General features: G+C 43.7%; 1 protein-coding gene across 1 annotated transcript in view; it reads left to right on the top strand.

Moving 5' to 3' along the window:
- The window catches only part of LOC144785448 (elastase-1-like), a 156,417-nt gene that overhangs the window by 78,213 nt on the left and 56,309 nt on the right, over positions 1-21,895 (top strand). The window contains exons 2-3 of the mRNA XM_078664346.1: positions 7,936-8,039; positions 14,829-14,938. Of these exons, the coding sequence (XP_078520472.1) occupies positions 7,936-8,039; positions 14,829-14,938 (214 nt within the window). The remainder of the gene's footprint in view (positions 1-7,935; positions 8,040-14,828; positions 14,939-21,895) is intronic.

The raw sequence follows: 21,895 nt of genomic DNA, 5'->3' as shown, positions 1-21,895 counted from the left end.
CAGGCACGTCATAGTTAAGAATTAGCATTTAAAAAACCTTAGAAATTCACTGAAAAAAACATAGGTTTCAGCCACGTTATAGTTAAGAATTAGCATTTAAAAACCTTAGAAATTCACTGAAAAAACCATAGGTTTCACCCATGTTATAGTTAGCCGGACATTTCTCTCATACAAAACCATTGAAATTCCCCTGTTTTAGTTAGTTCAGCTAACTATAACTTGCGCGCCCGCAATGCACTGCTGATGAAGTCACATATTACATCACTCATCACATGGTCAGTGACATCACTGATGACATCACTGATGACATCTCAAATGACATCACTGATAACATCGCTGATGAAATTTCAAATGACATCACTGATGACATCACTGGTGAAATCATCCAAGTGAAAGAGTGGCAGACCTCCTCTCACCCTAATATAACCTATAATACACACATTCAAAAATAGATACTAAAATTTTCAAAAAAATTGAGATACCAATACCAGTTACAACAACCTATTCAATAATTCCAACATCTATATACACATCCACTCATCCACTAACAGTTCTATATAGTCACTTAAACATGTACTCACTCATCATATGTACTCATACACCTACACATCCTGTTACACACCGATATTCATCCATACAGTTACTCACACATGCAAATAAACTATCAAACATCCATTTGTTTGCATATACAGCTATACACACACCAGTACACTTACTTTTACAGAAACGTACACATACTTATTCTCTTAAACAATCAGTTATAGAAACACATACTTATTTATACAGGAACTTTTTCAATCTGTCACTGTCATATATCCTTAGTTATATACATCAATACTCACATACACTAGTTTAAAATATATGTAGTTACTCATAAAGACACTATTGAGGCAGTCAATAACTCACTAGCACACCCATACACACATTCATCCACCCGTACAGTCCTGCACACATGCTGTCTTCAAAACACATACAAACAGTGAGTCAGTCATTCATGCATCTGTGCCCTAAGTAATACCCGCCACCAAACCATACAGACACTCATTCTGATACTCAAAAAAACAACTAATAACCCATATAGACAATCGTGTAGTTACTCACCAACCCATGCAGCTACTTATACACAAAGTGAGACACTGATACAGATATTTACATATTTAAACATTGCTCGCTAATACATGTATTCACTAAGATATACTTAATAAGTCAGTTATACAATGAAATTTACAAAAAAAACCATCCATTTAGAGACTTATTTACCTATTTATTCTTCCATCGACCTTTAGATATACATATATAAAAACATTTATTTTTCAGAAAGACACACATTCAGTGGATGATGTCATGTCATCAGTGATGTCGTCGGTGATGTCACTGACCATGTGATGAGTGCTGTAATATGTGACGTCATCAGCAGTGCATTGCGGGCGCGCGAGTTATAGTTAGCTGAACTAACTATAACGGGGGAATTTCAATGGTTTTGTATGAGTGAAATGTCCAGCTAACTATAACATGGGTGAAACCTATGGTTTTTTCAGTGAATTTCTAAGGTTTTTTAAATGCTAATTCCTAACTTTAATGTGGCTGAAACCTATGGTTTTTTCAGTGAATATATATATATGTATAAATATATGCATATATGTATAAAGGTATGCATGTATGTATGTATATATGTGTGTATATATATTACAAACCCAACAGCCTGCATGTAATATATAACTTCAAAAAAATCATTCTTACACAATTTACCTAATTAATAATCAGGTAAAATGTATTAATACATTGTTAATTAATTGTTAATACATTATAACTTAATTAACTTCTCACCCTATACCCATACAAATCTAACATCACACACCTAATATATAACAAAAAAATATAATTGTTACACAATTTAGATAATTCATTATCAATTAAATAATTATTACTTAATAATTAATTGGTAATGAATGAATTAATTAAGTTCCCAACCCATACCCCTAAACAACCCACCTGCATGCACCTATGTATAATTCTAAAACTATTATTACACATTTTACTTACTTACTAATAATTTACATAATTAACAATAAAATAATAAATAATTGGTAGTTATTATTACTTAATCAACCTATAACCCAACAAACCCAGCAGCCTGCACCTAATATATAACTTTAAAAAAATGTTATGCAATTAACATAATTAATAATCAACTAAATAATTAATGGTAAAGTAATAATTAATTGTGATAATTATACTCAACTAGCTTTCCACCCTACACCCCTACAAATCTTGCAACACACTACAACACTATAAATTACTATTAGCAATCAAATGAAAAATTATAGATCACTTAAAATTACAAACTATATTTAAAAATATTCTTATCAATTCTATAAACAATAATAGCACATATAGTTATATAATCTAAAACACATAAACATAATTAAAAACATGTTTTACAACTATATTATTGGAAATTATAATAACAACAACAATATTCTTGACAGCAATATTGCTTACCTGAAAAATCAATATTCTTGATGATATTTTTCCATCACAATATTTTGTCCGATATTCCTGCAAATCGATATTTAAAAGTTGATATTGTGTCCCAATGCTGAAACTGATCACTAACTTTCTCCTGCTCCTGCTGTATTTCCTTCACTCCTATTTTTGCTGATCCGCTGTCATTCACAACCGCCAGGGGAAGTCAAATAAATTGCTCCTGTAGGATCACTTATATATTAAAGACAAATGTATGACTTTTCAGGGATTCACAAAAAGTTATATATGCCTGGAAAACAATGCTAGTCATTTAATTTCAGGAATACTCCTGTCCATATCATTTGCAATCTCAAATTTCTGCATTCAAAAATGTGATGCAAATGTGCAGTGTTGCATTTAACGTTGTTTTGTTTTTTCGCAGACGAAGATGTTTTCTCCTTGGTAAAAAATCTTTCTGCTACACAGCTATTACATTTGGGAATGTTTCTAGCTCATTCCCAAACCTCAAACATTTTTTAGTCCTGCCCTTTACTCAAAATTGTTTCAGGATGCAAAACTATGTTCAAGGGCTACATGAATACCCACAACCTTAGTAGTTTGTGGATGCTGGCCTACTTTTACAGGTAGTACCTCTGAAGAACCAACACTATTTCTAAATTTGTGGTTATTGTTGACATTTGATCGTAACTGATGAAATTTGCACCACTAATTTAAATTTAGTTTTGCAAATACTTTTATTAATTGGGCTAGGTGTGATCAATCACAAGTAGATGCCCCTCTCCCCTGTTCTTAATCATCGAACTAGCCTTGTCAATTAAACTGACTCCCTCTTCTATTGTTTATAATAATTCCACCTCACATTTGATGCATTACAAAACAGTTATACGAGACCTATTATTTCAAGACCCCACATTACAATTAGTTTTATAGAGTACAAATCAAGATGTGCTCTTTGGTATTTTAGCATTTAACACATTGATCATCACACTTCTGGTAAATCATAAAGAGCCAGCCCTCCACTGTACTAACATATTTTTTACATGTGGCTGAACATATAGCGACCTGGGCATGTGTATCCAAATATGTTATCAAATCTCTGGAAACAGCAACACTAGGCACCTTCACATCCAGTGCCAGGCCAGAATGGGACAGGGAAACCCTTGTAGTCAGGTTTCAGTTCCAATGAGTCTAGCATGTCTGCCATGGGTGCAGAAAATATACCACAAAAGAGGCATTATGGGCACCTACCTTGTGACCCCTGCACACCACAGTTGGTTTGTGGACACTTTGATCCTTCCTTTGAGGCCTCCTCTTCGTGCATAGACTGTCTCTGTGACTCAGTTTCCAGAATTGGTTGTGAGCACTCCTATTCTGTTCTTGTGCACCACAGCCAGTCCCATTCACAGGGATGGCAGTTCTAATCCAGTAGCCCCGGATGCCTGGGATCCCTGGCCAACCCAAGTTCTCTTGTGTAGGTGGGTTCATGTTCTAGCCAATGACACCAACGAAACTCAAAAGGGGATAACATTTTGCTCAGTGCCCTGGCCAGCAGACCCCTTGACCCCACAATTGTTTTCCCCATTCCCTTTGCTACAGAAAGGAGCACACTTTAGATCATTAATTTACCAGCAGGCAGTCCTCCTACGAGTAGACAGACTCTTGTTGTCTTTGTAAATGATAATGACACATCTCACCATGTTGTCACCATATACTTCTTGGATCAGTGTTTCCCGCACACTCTCGAGTGTTCGGGGATTGCAGATAAACTTTTGGTCCAAGGCTAGCTTGAGGATGGGGGTCCACACGGAACCCTTCTTGCTTCATGCCAGACTGCTGAGAGCCTCGCTTGACTTATGGGAGGTGTTCCTCAAAAGAACTCTGGAATCTGGACCTCTTTTGCAGACCTTTTCTCTGACCTATGGTGGACATCCGGTGTCCTATCTCTACAGATCACTCTGTGAAGATTGTCCAACATGAGAACTGGCCAATTAATCCAAAGGAGGTAGAGGTTGCAGTGAGCCAGTCTCTGATAAAATTTGGTGTAAGATAATAACGTGTTCTAAGATGTCATCCAGTAATGCTAGACTTAGGGCTTGATTACGTTGATGGGCGGACTTGCGTCTGCCCGACACCGTCTCAGTCCTGGGAGTGACCGACCTCCGGTCAGTGGTCCTGCCCAGCTAATTACAATGCGACCAAACACTGTTCGGTCACATACTTTCATTTCTTAATGTGAGCTCGGTTTCCGGTTGTAAACACAAGCTCCCATTGAGAAATGGAAGGTGTTGTTCATCCCTCCACCCCGTGGCAGGCACCACAAGGTGCCTGCCACAAGGTGCTAGGATCAACAGGGGGGTACCATAGGCGCCCCCTCGGCCCCCAACCGGAGGCCAGACGCACAATGGGTCCCTGATGGGGACCCCAAACATGCTTTCCGATATGGTTTCCATGTCCGACAGGCCATCATGGAAACCATGTCGGAAACATGCATCGTAATCCCAAGGGCGGAAAGGCCCGCCCTTTTGGATTACAAGCCGGCTCCGACTAGAAGCCAGCCTGAATGACCGTCAAGTTCACTTTCCGACTGCCAGATTGTAATGCGGCGGTCGGAAAGTAAGCTGATGGCCCAATTACGATGCGGCCAGGAGCCTTTCCGGGCCGAATCATAATCAGCCCCTTAGTCTCACACACTTTAAATATCATATGGGGTTTTACTTTGCACCAGTCATCTTGCATAACATCTTCCCTGCTGTATCAGGAAGCTTCCCAAGATGTTAAACTGAATAAGGACATTTTCTACATGAGATTTGGATGAAGAGGATTGCGCATTTTTGGGAAATGTCTGGTGGGAAAACTGTAGAAAGTGTTGTGGGTTGTATGATTGGTTAGATATTAAGCAGTATGTGCTTGGTGTTCAACCTAGTCTGAATTAAAAATGTATGCCCTGTTGTGTATAACATCTCTAGATCATTTGCTTATCAAGAGTTGTACTGCATTCTTTAAGTGTTGACTAGAAACTCTGTGTATGATTCTGAATACAGAGAACTCTCTGAAGACTCTCATTAAGGGTACATGCATGGACCTTGTACTTTAATGGATTTCTGTGAAGTACACATGAAAAGCTGCCTAAGTCCTCATCTTTGGGCTTTTGAGAAAGCTAAGCTGTACTTGCTGGCTCAGTGATTGAAGTGTACACTGTATTGTTTTACTGCCTAGCTATTTGAAAAACCTTTAGGAAAAATATTATTCAAGAAATGTTGGTCCAAACTGTTGTTCCACTAGATCCATGGTCTGATTCCTTTTTTGCCCTGTATATTCTCAAAGTGACTGTCCTGGTGGTAAGACTCAGGTGTTCATGTGAGCCTCACAAGGCACAGGGTCAGACTGATTTGCATATAGCCGTGTCTGAACTGGGGTGGCCGAGTGAGCTAAAGAATGGTGATGGATTAAACCCAGATCAGTTGACTGGGGGTGAGTGTTTGATTTGCTCAAACGCTCCGTCCATCATCCCCTTTTGTATCGCTTTGTTCGCCCTAAGTGTGGCAGGGTATGCTCAGATGTGAGTCCCTTGCTCACTTGGCCACTGGATTCAAGATAGCCTGGCTGATGAGGATTATGAATCCGAAACCGGTCCCAGGATGCTTGTTTCCGGTCCAGGGAAGACATGGCTTGGCAGTTCGGGCTGGACTGTTCCCACAAGGCACAGGGTCAGACTGATTTGCATATAGCCGTGTCTGAACTGGGGTGGCCGAGTGAGCTAAAGAATGGTGATGGATTAAACCCAGTTCAGTTGACTGGGGGTGAGTGTTTGATTTGCTCAAACGCTCCGTCCATCATCCCCTTTTGTATCGCTTTGTTCGCCCTAAGTGTGACAGGGTATGCTCAGACGTGAGTCCCTTGCTCACTTGGCCACTGGATTCAAGATAGCCTGGCTGATGAGGATTATGAATCCGAAACCGGTCCCAGGATGCTTGTTTCCGGTCCAGGGAAGACATGGCTTGGCAGTTCGGGCTGGACTGTTCCCACAAGGCACAGGGTCAGACTGATTTGCATATAGCCGTGTCTGAACTGGGATGGCCGAGTGAGCTAAAGAATGGTGATGGATTAAACCCAGATCAGTTGACTGGGGGTGAGTGTTTGATTTGCTCAAACGCTCCGTCCATCATCCCCTTTTGTATCGTTCATGTGAGCCTCTACAGGTGAGGGAGAGGACTGACCTCAAAGCACAGTGCCAGTGGCTATGTTTTTTTTTTTTGCAGAGTTTTATATAGCGCGAACTTGATCCGAATCGGGTATCAGAACGCTTTACATAGCACCAGTTATGTTACATGAGGACACACATTTATTTTTGTTAGGCACGGGGAGATAAAGGGCCAGATGTAGGAAGCCTAATACCGGTCGGTAACGGACAAAATTACCGAATTTCGGTCGTTACCGACCGGTATTAGGCATTTTAGATGAAGGGGCCTAATTTAAGGATTCAATAATTTACCGAATCGGTAAATTACCGAGTTCTTAATGTAGAAAGCACTCAAGTGAGTGCTTTTCACTTGTAAGGATTTGTTATTTACCATCAACTACAAGTTGGTGGTAAATAACGAAAACCGTTAAAAAAGCAATTTTGTGCTTTTTTAACAGTGCCATGTGGCAGACATACTTGCCCTTAGGGCATGTATGTGTACCACATGTGCACCCATGCACTATTCAGGGGTGCAACAGGGTGTGAAAGTGACACCCTGCCACCCTTGAATGTGTTCCCATACCGATTCGGTAATTCCCATTCATTCCTATGGGCCTGGAGTCCCATAGGGATGAATGGGAAATACCAAATCGGTAAATACCGATTCGGTATTTACCGAATCTTACCGATTCGGTAAAATTTACCGAATCATTAGCTACATATCATTTACCGATTCTAAAATACCAAATCGATAAAATTCGGTATTTTAGAATCAGTAAATATTTACCTACATCTGGCCCTAAGTGATTTGCCCAGAATCACAGGATGTTTAGCGTAGTTACAGATACTTTAACCCAGATCCCCAGGTCCGAGGTCGAGCGCCCTAGCCGTTAGGCCAACTCCTCTCCCCAAGGAGGTATGTCAGGCTTTCAAAACACCCTCTGCTGTTGGAGCATTACTTCCTATCGGGATTTATCATGGGTAAGAGGGCATGACCAGCACTACTCTCCCAATGGGTTGCTCCACATGCTCATTCGAGATATTTAAACTGTAAACCTATGGCGGAGTGGGTTTATATTATTGGTCCTAATCATAACTGAAGCATGGCTATTTAACGTACAGTAACTACTTATAGAATTCTAGGTAGAGGGCATTTACCTGTCAATGTCCATTTAACATTCCCACATGTAAACTAAGAATGGTTTACTGACATGGCTTCAAAATAAAGTAAAACAAATGTTAATCATCTGCATTTTCCTTCACAATAGGTCTTATTTCCGGTCACATTCACAACCATGACGTCCACAATGACATCCAAGTAGACCGTGTGATTGGCGGCAATGAAGCCACGAGGAACAGTTATAAATGGCAGGTAAGCACACTGGAGGTATTTCAAAGCAAGAGTGCTGGTGGGCATATTGTATTGCCTCTGGGTGAATAAGGTTGCTGAGTTCTGGCTTGAGGGCATCTACGCTTTGGTTTGGAGCTGTTCAAGGTCTGGTTGGTAGGCACCATATCTGAGACTCATAGAAAGCATGCGAGGGGTGGGCTGATGTTCACCAGTGATATATCTAAACAGGATATCATGATTCGTTTATAGTTTGGCTGAGGAGTGCTATCATGCAATGATCAAAGTAGAATACTTCCTTCCTTCAGTCTTTTTATGTAGCACAATCTTGGCCCAAGTGCTTTAGAGCCATTACATGAGCACCAGATTTTATTACACATTTTCTTTGTTATGTTATAAAACAGTAAAACATTGAAAACAGCACACAAATGTCTATGTGGACCTGAGAATACACTGCAAACAGTAACAATGTTTCACACAGAACTCTTTTTATATACAAAAATGCTGGATACACACAGCAAAAATGTATGTAGTCATTTTACAATAGTGTAATGACAAATATGAGTTAGTGGGTTTCCAGTACAATGATGCAAATGTATTGACTTCATAAATTGCATTCTTCCGTTTATGCAGACATTGTATAAAAAAAGAAAGTGTGTATGCCTAGGTGACCCTCATGTAAAAAACAACCACAACCAAAAAAGTAGTGAAACAATTGTGGGTATATTGGTCTGCAAACAACAAGGAAGAGCAGTCCTATAAGATCAGGCACTTTGTTTGCCTAACCACACATTGTTATGGTACAACAAAAGGTTTGTCAACTGTGTTTCGACCCGACAAAGGTACAAGGATCTCATCAGGAGAGACACATGGCCTGGGGAACCTAGAAAATATGAAAATGCAGCACTATATGTGAGATAGGAAACCCACTGTAATTAAGGTGTAATACGAGGAAACCTACTGAACTCAGAATGGGGTATAACCGCAAGCAGTCAAGGAATTATTGAGAAAGTACTGCTTATGAAGAGTAAACAATCATTCTGTGAACTAAACATAAGGATACTCATGAGTGAAGTAACTAGAATAATGATAAGGTCAATACAATAAGTGCCAATTGAATTTGTTTGTAATAATAGCTATGGAACAATAAACAATCAGGACTCACCTGTAGGGAAAGCCAATTGATACAGAACATTCTCAGTGAAGGGCATAGAAATATGTACCATATGAAAACCTCAATCAGAGAAAATGTAGGATGCTTCTCTATGGATCTTCAGTTTCTGGAAGAAGCCTACAAATATGGTGGACCACTGGAGCAAGACTTGAAACTCATGCCGCTGCCGACAATGCATTCCTAGGGGTCAAGGTCTGGCAAAGAAGGAGGGAGTGTCATCAGGACTAATGCATGATGAGACCATGCTGTTGGTAAAACTCCTAAGAATGATGGGACCAGAAAAAGGCATACTGACTATCAAAGAGCCACAGCAATGTAGATTCATGATAACCCCCAGGTAGGTGTTAGAAATTGGGTTCCTGGCTGACTAGAGTGGAAGTCCTGGTCACACAGCAACCACAATCCTAGTCAGGTTGAGTCACATACACATCCTAAATTAGCCTGTGCTCACCCTCTGGGAGCTTAGCACAGAGCAGTCAGGATTAACTTAAAAGGCAATGTGTAAAGTGTTCATGCAACACTTAAAAAAGTAAAACAGTGTAAACACCACACAAAAAGATACCATACCTGGTTAGAAAACAAAAGCCTAATTTATGGAATAAAACAAGACCAAAACGGCAAACATTCAAAAGTTTACCTAGAGGTATGAAATTTTAAAGCTTACATTGAAATATAGTGCTAAAAAACAGAAAGCGCCAACTGGTTGTGCTGCATTGGGTCAAATCCAAAAGTTCAGTCCAGCCGCAATGGAGTGCAGGTCAAATACAGGCCCAAGGCTTGGCCAGCTGAAAAGTACCTTGGTTTGCGGTTGGGTCAAGGTTGAGATGCGAAGCGCAGGGGAGGCAATGCATCATTATTGATCCTTAGAATGTAGGCGACTTGTCGGCTCTCAGCTGCGGAAGTTCTGAGATGTGTTGGATTGGAGACGATGCACCATCGGCGATGAAATGTACTAGTTCTGTACAGTAGTGGAGATGAGACGGCATCATGCGCATTGACGTAGATGCATTTTCTTTGCTATAACAGTACTTCACACCCACTTCCAAGGGCCCAGGACTGCATTGGCACCACGTAACAAGGCAAGACTCACAAGTGGCAGAGTCCAGGTGTTGTACCACGGTGGTTGAAGTCTTTGATGTCCCTGAGACTTAAGAACAGGAAGCAAGCAGACAAGCCCTTTGAGTCACTCTGGGGTCTGTGTTCAAGGGATGTGGGTCCAGTCCTCCTCACCCAGGCAATGAGGGCAGGAGGCAGCAGGTCAGCACAGCACAAAGCAGTTCATCAAGAGCATTAGTCCAGCAGAGTGGAGGTCCTTTAATGGCACACCAGTCCTTTTTGTTGGCAGAGTATCCACAGGTCCGGAAGTGTACTGAAGTAGTAGGGTCAGAAGTCCAGTACTTATACCCAGTTGTGCCTTTGAAGTGGGTGAGACTTCAAAGAAGGGTCTTTGAAGTACACAGAGATCCTCCCTTCCTGCCCTGGCTCTAGACTCACTATTGGGGAATGCAGCCATTTATGTGTGGACAGGACACAGCCTATTTATGTGTAAGTGTGAGGCTGCACCCAGCTCTTCCCTCCCATCCTGACCTGGATGGCCCGGAAGGATATTGTTAGACCATGAAGCCACATCTCAGTTCCCTTTATGTGTGACTGTCTAGAGGGGATACATAAAATCCAGCTGTCACCTCACCCAGATATGCAATCAAAGACGAGATCCAGGCCCACGGGATTAAGGGCAGAAAAATACAAACCTTCTATAAGTGCAAAAACTATTTATGGAAGGAATTCTGAACAATGTTAAACACTCACCCCCAGTCAGAGATCTGGTCCTAAATCCTTTGTTTGTTTGCTCACCACGCTATTCCAGTTTGGACCCAACGTATGCAAATCAGTCTTGACCCTGCTCCCCATGGGAATAGTCCAGCCTGAACTGCTAGTCCAGGTCCCTCCTGGACTAGAAACAAGCATTCCAAAACCGGTATCAAGGTATCACCGCTCATCAGCCAGGATAGCCTGAATTCAGTGCAAGGCGAGCACGGGACCCACGTCTGGGCATATCCGCCCCACTTGGGGTTAGAAATGCAGAAAAAACAATTGATGGAAGGAATGCCGAACAATGTCAAACACTCAGCCCCAGTCAGAGATCTGGGAATAAATCAATCTTTTTTGGCTCACCATGCCTTTCCAGTTTGGACCAAGCCATATGCAAATCCGTCTTGACCCTGCTACCCATAGCAACTGTCAAGCCTGAAGTAACAAGCCAGGTCCTCCCTGGATCAGAAACAAGCATCCTAGGACTGGTTTCGGGGTATCACCCCTAATGAACCAGGATAGCTTGAATCCAGTGGCATGGCGAGCACAGGACCCTTGTCTGGACATAACCATCCCACTCAGATTGACGAATGCAAAAATGGACTGAACACTATGGAAGAGTGTGCAATTGTATTTCTTTTCTGGATCACTAATAGAACTTCTGTTGCTGTCACATATTCCTCGAATACTTGGCTTCTTTTAATGATTTCTCCCAGTTACATGATTGAACCATGTATATATTTGTAATGTACGGATTATACCATAGATATATTCCTAGTCCTGCTTTCCTGCTTTATTTTTTCTGTATTTGTTCCAATTGTGTATTTACACCACATATCGGTTTCGTATTCTTGAATTGCTGTGACTATTTGGTAGTCAATACACAGGTATTAGCATGTCTTTTTCGAAACTAAGGATTATAGATGAGATGTGTTTCCTTCTCCTGTTTTCTATTTTTATATTGGTATATGTGTTTTAATTGTTTATTTATTATGCATATTGTTCTCCTGAATCAGCATTGCTGTGACTCTTTGATGTTCAATACTCCTTTTTCTGGCCTCACAATTGTTGGGCATTACGTCCGCCGCTTGGCTTCATCATGCATTAGTCGTGGCTACACACTCTCCTTCTTTACCCTGCCTTCACCCCATGGAACACATTTGCATTTCATGCCTCCCTGTCATTGGTCAGGCAGCGGTGTGTGCTTCAAGCCCTGCTCCCACCGTCCACCAAATTTGTAGTCAGTGAACTCGCGAAGGCTTCTTATAGACACTGAAGGCGCATTGAGGCCACTTCCTACATTGTCTCTGATTAAGGTTTTCGCTGGGCACTTATTTCTATGCCTTTCATTGAGAATTGTCTCCATCCATTGGCTTTCCTCATAAGTGAGTCCTTATTGTCCAATGGTCCATAGTTATTATTAGGGTCGAGCTAAGAGTGCATGCATTTTGGTGATGGTATGACTTTGTTTTGTAGAAGAGTGAGCAGTATTTTGTGGACTTGTAGCAGGTGTGTCCCTAGTGCTGGTATTATTTATATGAGGACAGCAACAGTGTAGTTTTTCAGTATTGTTTTCCTCGTCCAAAAGGCTAAGAGGGCATTTTGTTGGATCTGCATGTGTAGGCGGTGGAGATGGTGGTTGAGAGAGAGTTGGTTAACTGTGTTGTTTTTGTAGAGTAGCCTTGTTGTGCAGTAGATATAGAGTTGCAAAGACGTGAAGAGTGGCACGTTGGTTATTTTGTGTGCATCAGTTTAGGGTGGAATGTGTATAAATTAGGGGTCGTGGTGCAGCATGCGAGTCATCTTGCAAGGTTCTAAACTGTCCAATGGATGAGAGGCAGTTGAAAGAGTGTTGCTGTGCTGCTGTATATGTGTTAGGTGTAGGAGAAGAGAGAACGCTTGGCAGTAGAGTTGGTTTAGGGTATGTATAATTTGTGTAGCCAGGAGGGTGGGAGTGGGTGTATGCTTCTAGTTTTTGATAGAAAGTATTATGAGGTAGTGTGTATGTGTGTGTGTTATGTTTTGATTTTGAGAAGTAGTGATAAGAGCTGATGATGTGGTTGTTTTCTAAGAACTATTTGTAAAGTATTGTTGATGAGTGGAAGCTAAATAGTAAAGGGTGTGGTAATGTTTTTTGGAAAGGAGTATATGTGGTATGCAAGAGGAGATGGACAAGAGATAAGAGTATTTGTGTTAGATATGATTGCTGGAACAGGTCATATCTGTGGTAGAGTGTAATGTAAGGGTTGTGTAGGTGTGCTTTTTTATAAAAAGAGAAGGTGGATGCTGGTGGATGAAATGATGGAACGTTGAGTATATATTTGGTGGTGACATAAAGGGGGCTGTTAGAATAAACAGAGGGTAGAGCTGGTGCTTTGTATGATCAGAGAGTGTGTATCTCAATGGGATATAGTTACGTATAGTGTGGATTTAGGTTGTGTTGGTGATGTGTGGATTTGTTTGTGGTATAGAATAGAGTGGTGTTTTGTGTGTGAGTTAAGGTGCCATTGTGTGGTAGTTGGGGTAAAAGGGTGTATCAGTGTGGTTTGTGGTGTTTTTCGGTGGTTGAAAACTGGTTAGGGTTGGTTTGTAGTAAATGAGTAGATTGCATTTGTTGTGAGTGTGTTAATATGTCTGTGGATGTGGATGGGTTACGGTGGGTGCTGATGAATGGAAAAAAGGGCAGAATCTCTGGCCCTATGCCCGACCAGGCCAAAACAGGCCCACACAGGCAATGGCACTTGTCCTCTTCGCCCTTAGACTCAACACCCGGGCTGAGACGCCCTGAATCATAAGCTTTAATAGCCCCAGGGCAGGTGACCTTTGGCCAATGGGAACCCTAGCCCTAACCAATCAAAACACTTGCCCTAAGACCAATAGGGGACAAGGCCCTTGCAGCCAATCACAGCCCTAGTCCTAGCAGCCAGTCAGAGACCAAACCCTAAGCCCTAGGCCAAAAGAAACCCTAGCCCTAGGAACCAATCAATACCATAAACCTATCCACCAATCAAAACCCTAACCCTAAGCCAAATACAATCACTACCACTGGGTTTAATCAGAACTCGGGACCTATCGGCCAATTAGGAACCTAACCTTAATCCCAATAGGAAAAACAGATACAGCAGCCAAATCAGAGAACAGATGTAACATCCAATGGCAAAGTTATAGAAGGAGAGAGTGACCTGAAGCACAGGTTGATGTCCAGGTTGCAGTGAGCTGATCCTGTAGAACAGAATCTCCTTGGATACAGACTGGCTCAATCCACACTTTGCTGGTCCTGTTTCTCCCTGCAGGTAGGCCAATATCAAGCCACTTAAATACTGCTTTTCACGCACTACAACAAATCCCTTTTTCTAGTCAAAAGTGAGGATGACATACACTTTACAAACACAGTTTTAAACCTTAATGCAGACTAAGCAGTCTCATAAACACACTTTGCTTAGTCTCTTGCTGATAACATCCAATATATCTGTACATGAAATGAGTCACATTTTCTTCGGCACAGAAAGTTTAAGTGAGGTTGCTCAGATCATAGGCTAAGCCAGGGCTGGGATTCAAACCAGGTTCCCTACTTACAGGGTTAGGAGCTTTGGCCTTAGGCTGCATGTCTGCCCCAGTATGATAGTGAGAGAATGTTTAAATGATCAGTCATGCTCTGTAAAATAAGTAACCACATTCAAGCAGCAAAAAGTTGTAGGACAGGTTCTTTCAAACGAATCCTATGATATATCATGTTCTAGTTGCAACACATACTCATTTATTGTGTTAAGTTGCCTGAATAGCAAGATTGCTGTGTGTTTCAAAACATGCTATATCTTTGAATACAGGTCTCCCTCCAGATAGCCTATAATGATGATCCTGACTACTGGTCTCACATCTGTGGTGGATCACTCATTAGTCAAAGCTGGGTCCTGTCCGCTGCCCACTGTGTCGGCTTGTAAGTAACAGATTTTTGAAAACTTGATTTGCGCTTTTTGCTTCTGATTTATTTTGCTATGGAGGGTATTTTCTTCGCTCACAAAATGTACTTTGTGCTGGTAAGGTGCCCTTTTCTCACCATATATAGCACACTCTGGTGCTTTGCTTTACTCTACCTTTATGGGGTTGTTACATGCCTGTGAAATGGCCAGATCATTGCAAACACTGTAGTTTTATATGCTAAATTCAGTCCACCAAGAGAGTCAGACTGGGCTTTGAATAAAGAAATGATGCCTCCTTGAAGCTTGCAGTAACTTGGGAAAACGTTTTATCTCTCCAAATATATTTTACACATTGCATAGTAATATATGTCTCAGCATTGGATGTTGTAGTCAAAGGATATGCTTCTTGTACAATCCTATGTTAAACATGAAGAATATACCTCTGCACCATGTGGCAAATGCTGTGTGTAGCAATCGGCAGCTTGTTAGTGTACCAGTGCAGGAGGGGACAGCAGGAGTAGGTAATTTTTAATTAAAATAGCTCTGCGCTGATTTCTAACCCTCGTGCCAAGCAATGCAGCAATTTTAGGTGCTAATCTGCATTGAGCCAAAAATAATACATCTGCCCCCAGGTATTCACTGTTTTATTGACTCAAGCTTATCATCTTTTTTTTTTTTTTTGTAACTTTTTATTATTTGAAACAAGAAAAAATAACACATCAAACATACAATCAAGGCAATACAGTAATAATACAGCCATTAGGTATGCGCTCAAGGAGGACGGGAGATACATGACAGCAGGAGAAAAGATTCTTTGAATACAGATGAGGGGAGGGGGGCGAAGGCAGAATTGCATATGAACAGCAAAATACACCACGGCTAGAAGGAATGTAGGTCAGGGCGACTGGGAAGGACTAGGAATAGCAGTGAGTGGGGGCGCACAGATATCTCCACGGTATGAGTTCCAAGGGTTCCAAATCTTCCCCCATTTTTGGGTCTGCCTCTTGACATATACACTGTCTTCTCTCTGAACATGCACCAGTCCAGACTCTCTATCCAAGCAGTCACTGTAGGCGGCCTCGGGGACCCCCACAACTGTGCAATATCCCTCTTCGCAACCTTATTGGCCAGAGTCACCCATCGAAGCTGCGACACGTCATAGTCATTCGGACCCCATACATTCAATAAACATTGTCGGGCTTCCGGCATCATCACAACACCCGTTGCTTCATCCATCACCTCATGTATACGTTTCCAAAATCGCACCACCTCAGGGCATTCCCATATGATATGGAGATAGGTGCCAAGGAGACCACACCCACGCCTACACATGCCATCCGTGGAGTAGCCCATATGGATCAGACGGGGACCGGTGACATAGATTCTGTGGAGGATCTTGAGTTGGACCAGACGGAGGCGGGCCGGAATCGCCACCTCCCTGGGAGAGGAGATCGCGGACTGCCAGTCCTCGTCGTCCAGTTCAATACCATCAGCAATCCAGGCTTCACGGAGGCGATCGAGCAGACTCGATCGGTCATTAATCATTTTCTTATAGAACAATGAGATAGTACTGTCTGGTACATAACCGTCTAGTATACGATCTTCGAGGGGGGAAGAATCCGGAATATCGCTACCCACTGGTAACACAGAGTTCAGAGCATGGCGTACCTGGACATAACGAAATTTTCCCCTGTCACTCAGCTTATACTCTTTTTGCAGATCCGAGGTCTTCACCCCTCCTTTTACCCAGAGATCACGCACTTTACTAATACCGATCGTGTCCCATTTATCAAATCCCTTCGTCTTCCATAGGCCACCCAACTTCGCAGAGGCATAGAGCGGAGTCGCACCAGTTAATTTATCATTCCAACCCATAGCCGCCGTTGCGCTATGCCACACCCGCACGGCTATAGCGGTAGGTCCCGAGAGTTGTGAACGGGAGGGTCCCGAATAAAGCGCCCTATAGTAATTACCACCCGGTAGCAGCCACTTATCCATTTCAAATGCTGAATTCAACGCCGGGCCATACATCCCGTGGTTGATGGCAGCAAGGTGGGAAGCCCAATAATACCTACGAATATCCGGGAGCGCTATACCGCCATCATACCAGGGGAGTGTCAATTTCGGAAGAGCGATGCTTGAACGCCCGTCCCATAGTAGTTGCCTCTGCAACGATTCTAGTTCCCGAAAATATTTCGACGGGATGACATCAAAACTATTCTGAAGTGCGTATAGGAACCGCGGTAAGGACATCATTTTAAAAAGGGGCCGCACGCCCTAGGGGAGATAACGGCAATTTACGCCAACGCGCTACATCGGAGCGCAACCTTTGGAGTGGGGGGAGTAAATTACGTTCATAGCGAACCGCCGGATCCATCGAGATAAACACACCCAAGTACTTAAAGCCAGACTGCGACAACTGGATGGGACAGCCCCGTGGCAAACGAGAGACAGCACCCGCAAGTACATAAATGTAGGATTTCGACCAATTAATGATAAGGCCCGAGTTCTTCCCGAAGGAGTTAAGCACGTCAAACAATACGTTGAGCGATTTTTGGGGAGATGTAAGGTACAATAAAATATCATCCGCGTATAAGGAAATACGATCTTCAAATTCCGGCGTCCAGCGTATACCCTTCATAGAAGGTTCCCACCGTAGCCAAGCGGCGAGTGGCTCTAACGCCAAAGCAAAGAGGAGCGGGGACAACGGACAACCCTGCCTCGTGCCCCTCCCGAGGGTAAAAGGCGCGGAGACCCGGCCATTAACCACCACCTGTGCCAGTGGCGTTTCATACAGGAGTTTGACCCAACCAATAAAACCTGCGCCGAATCCAAATTTGGCGAGTACCGCCCAGAGATAAGACCATTCAATTGTATCAAAGGCCATCGTGGCGTCCAAGGACGCCAAGATGGCCGGTTCACGCAGCGTCGGGGCCCTCGCGAGAACACCATGCAAATGTCGCAAATTTAATGCCGTGTTACGGTGCGGGATAAAACCCGATTGATCCAGATGAATCAGGTCGCTAATAACCGTAATCAGACGATTAGCAAGCAGTTTGGCGAGGATCTTAGGCTCTGCATTTAAGAGCAAAATGGGTCTATAAGATGAGCAGCGATCTCGTGGTTTACCCTCCTTATGGATCACAACAATGGTCGCAAGACGCTGATCTCTAGGGAGGGAGCCACTGTTTCGCGCAGCCAAAAACATATCACGGAGATAGGCAGCTAGAGTATCAGGACGTAACTTATACAGTTCAACAGGAAGGCCATTGGGACCCAGAGCCTTGCCGGAACGAATGGAGCGCAGAGCGAGAGCCACCTCATCCACCGAGGGCGTGGCATCCAAACCGTCCCGATCCAATTCCGACAAACATGGAAGTGCTATATCCCGAAGTAACAATTGCGAATCCTCCTCGGGCCTGTCGGACACCGAGGTATAGACCTCTCGAAAATAATCAGCAAAGCATTCAACAATTTCAACAGAGTCCGTTACACGCACACCACCGCATGTCTCAATCACCGGAACCACTCGACTCGCTCTCTCCCTTCTGTCCAGCCAGGCAATTAATTTTCCTGCTTTATCACCCACATCATATAGCCGTCCCTGCTGTTCCCTACTCATCATCTTTGCCGCATCCGTAACCACATTTTTATATTCTAATTGTTTAAGGCGGAGGACATGTAATGCTTCTCGAGACACCTCTCGTTCCAATGCAGTCTCCAGGTCTGTGATTTCAGTCTCGAGCTGAACAATTGCCTCATTCTTACATTTCTTGGCACACCCCACCAAAGACAATGCCTGTCCTCTGATCACAGACTTAAAAGCTTCCCATAACGAAACAGGCGAGGATACAGAACCAGCATTCTCAGTAAAATACAGATCAAATGATTTAATCAATTCAGTGCGAGTCTTAGGGTAAAGAAGATGCCAGGGGTTAATCGGAGCCACCCTCCCTTCGGCTCCGATGCCAAGATTAAAATGAAAGCAAATAGGGGAATGGTCCGAAATACCCCGGGCTAAGTGTCTAATCTCTCCAATCGAGGGGGACAGTGCCACCGGTATCAGGATATAATCCAATCTACAAAGACTACCATGAGCTCCCGAATGGAAAGTAAACTGTGTTTGCTCTGGATGCATTAGTCTCCAACAGTCTATGAGTCCCAATGTTTCCAGGAAGTCACCCAACCAGGATTGCGCAGCAGGAAGATCTCGGGGGGGATAGCGATCTATCCTGCCAGAAATGACGGAGTTAAAATCACCACCCAGTATCAAAACACCCTCCGGGAGACCCAGAACCATCCGCCCCAGGTCCGTAAATGTCATGGATAGTAAGCCCGGGGGGACATACACCGACACCAACGAAATTGGTTTTCCCTCCCACCGCCCAACAAGTGCGACATATCGACCCCTGGCATCAAGGATCACATCATCAACCTCGAGGGGGAGGGAAACCCTAAGCAGAATACCCACTCCTCTAGAACTAGATGTAAATCCAGAATGGGCAGCAAGACGATAACCCTGTCTATTAAGAGTGTGACAAGTGTTTCCTATCAAGTGTGTCTCTTGTAGCAAAACGACATCAGGCGAAAGGCGCCGCAACAGCTGCATGACCACCCCTCTCTTTATGCGGTCACCCAACCCATTCACATTCCAGCACAATACCCTCAACCCTCTATTCCCCATTCAGATCCACAATGAATTCCCATCGCAAAACGAGTGTCACACCAATGTCAAAGATAGTGAAAGTACCTTGCCTTGAAAAAGAAAAAACAAACAATCCCAAAACATGTACCCCCCCCCCGAGGTTCCCAACAAAACTCCCCCCCACCCTGCACCCCTGCACCGACTCAAAAGCCACCCCAATTTGCAGTGTGCCTGTCGCCCTAACAATTACAAACAAAGAACTAATCTACACAAAGAAAACCCCAGAGGAGGAAAGGGTCCCACCATCCCCGCCACCTCCCAAGATACGAATGGAATGATCAAAGAAGTCAGTGAGCCTCAGCTGGTCACGTTGTGTAGTGTTCCGGACACAGGCGCCATAATCATTCTTGGTCCATCAGTCCCCCTTCAGCACCACCAGCATGTTCCTGGCCAGCACGGCGAGCCGGCAAAGTGTCCGACCAATCACTCGTTTCCTCAGGCCTGATAAAGAAGAATGTTCGATTGTCATATTCAACACGCAGTCGGGCCGGGAATAACATAGCATATTTTAGATCCATGTCCCTAAGCCGCCGTTTCACCCCTTGAAATCCCATACATTGTTTCTGGACCGATTGAGAAAAGTCCGGATAAAAGTTCACAGCAGCGTTTTCGAACTGCGTAGGGCCGCTTGTCCGTGCCGCCTGCAAAATGGCGTCGCGATCTCTAAAGTTGAAGATCCGTGCAATAATCGGACGGGGGGGGGGGGAAACCGGGCTTCGCCTGTCCCCCTTGGGTGCCAGATGATTAAGAATGAGGTCCTCCACTCGAAGATCAGTGGCAAGTGAACTAGAATCTTCCGGGACCCCAATAATACGCACGTTATTGCGCCGGGCACGGCCTTCAAAATCCTCCAAGCGACGAGCAAAAAAGTAATTAGCTGATCTAAGGTTGCGCACTTCTGTTTGCAAGTCGGACACATCCGTGGTAAGGCTGGATGTCTTCAGGTCCAATGACTTCACCTTCTCATTCGTCTTGGCCAGATCAGTGCGAATGAGGTTAACATCAATAGCCACCGTGTCCAACTTCAAAGCCAAGGCTTCATACTGTTGGCCGATAGAAGACTGAATACCAGCAATGGCGCCCATCACGTCCTGTAGCGTTAATTCCGCCAATACAGCAGGATCGTCGACAGCCTCCTCCCGGGTCTTAGGTGCGCCGCCAGGGGATCCTTTAGAAAGTGTGTAGCGATCCATGACATTCGTCTGGGTTGAACCTCCACGGATAGTGGTCTTGCCTTTCCGTTTCTCACCCTCAGGCTTGCCCGTCATGGCGAGTCGGGTGCCCCGGAGGGAGGTTCGGGATCTGGTCCAAATGGCTCCTTAAAGTTCACACACAAGAATACAGGAGGCAAAGTTGAGCCAATTTGAGTCCACAGCCAAACAGTCGCTAGCTCGAAGCTCGATGAGATGGCATCGGATCTCGTCCGAACAACAGACACACCACAGATAGGAGAAACGAAACCGAAAGTGAAGTGAGGCTGTGGTCTGATCCCCTCAAGCCGTTGTTGTTAAATTACGACCTGGGCACTGCCACAACTCAAGGTCCAGGCTGTTCCAAGGAGAAGGCTGCAATTTTCAGGACGGCAGAACTCGGGGACCCTGCATCCGATTCCGACCCAAAAACCTGCTAGTACATCAGCCGGGTTGTGTCTTCAATGACCTTCCATCAAATCAGGATATTATCCAGGATAAATGCGGGAGGTAGCGAGGGTCCTCGGGAGCCCTGTGCTCACGCGGCCATCTCGGATGCGCGCAAGCTCCTCCTCCCTTATCATCTTTTGTAACCATTTTAATGTTGCGCAACATCTTAATCAACTTCTCACTACATCATAACTGCATTTTTGCCACTCATGTTTTGCCACTCATGTTCTCACTCCCTCCCTTCTCATTTCAAGGTTATACCTCCTATCCTCTTGACTTTGAGGTAGGTCTGACAAAATTGTGAATTTTAACCTCTCTCCCTGAATCTCTTCCAGGGCTAAAGACACACTCTGAGATTCCCTAGGTACATAAAATGGGTCTCAGTTTACTCTATAAATCTCATTAGCCATTTCTTCCTCAATTATGTTCTTTCTGATTGAGCTCATCAACACCTTTACCACCAGGGGTGTAGCTTCAGGGGGGGCGTTTGGGGTGTTACACCCCCCTAATAAATATATTTTCTGAGGAATAGTTGGGTTCAGGTGCTTTCAGTCTGGTATGGCGAGGAGTCTGTTGGATTCCACCTAGGATTTTTCCATAAACATAGACAAAAATGCACACACACTCTC

Source organism: Lissotriton helveticus, chromosome 10, assembly GCF_964261635.1.
Source record: "Lissotriton helveticus chromosome 10, aLisHel1.1, whole genome shotgun sequence".
In the NCBI taxonomy this organism is placed as follows: domain Eukaryota; kingdom Metazoa; phylum Chordata; class Amphibia; order Caudata; family Salamandridae; genus Lissotriton; species Lissotriton helveticus.
This window is presented reverse-complemented; position numbering and strand designations above follow the sequence as displayed.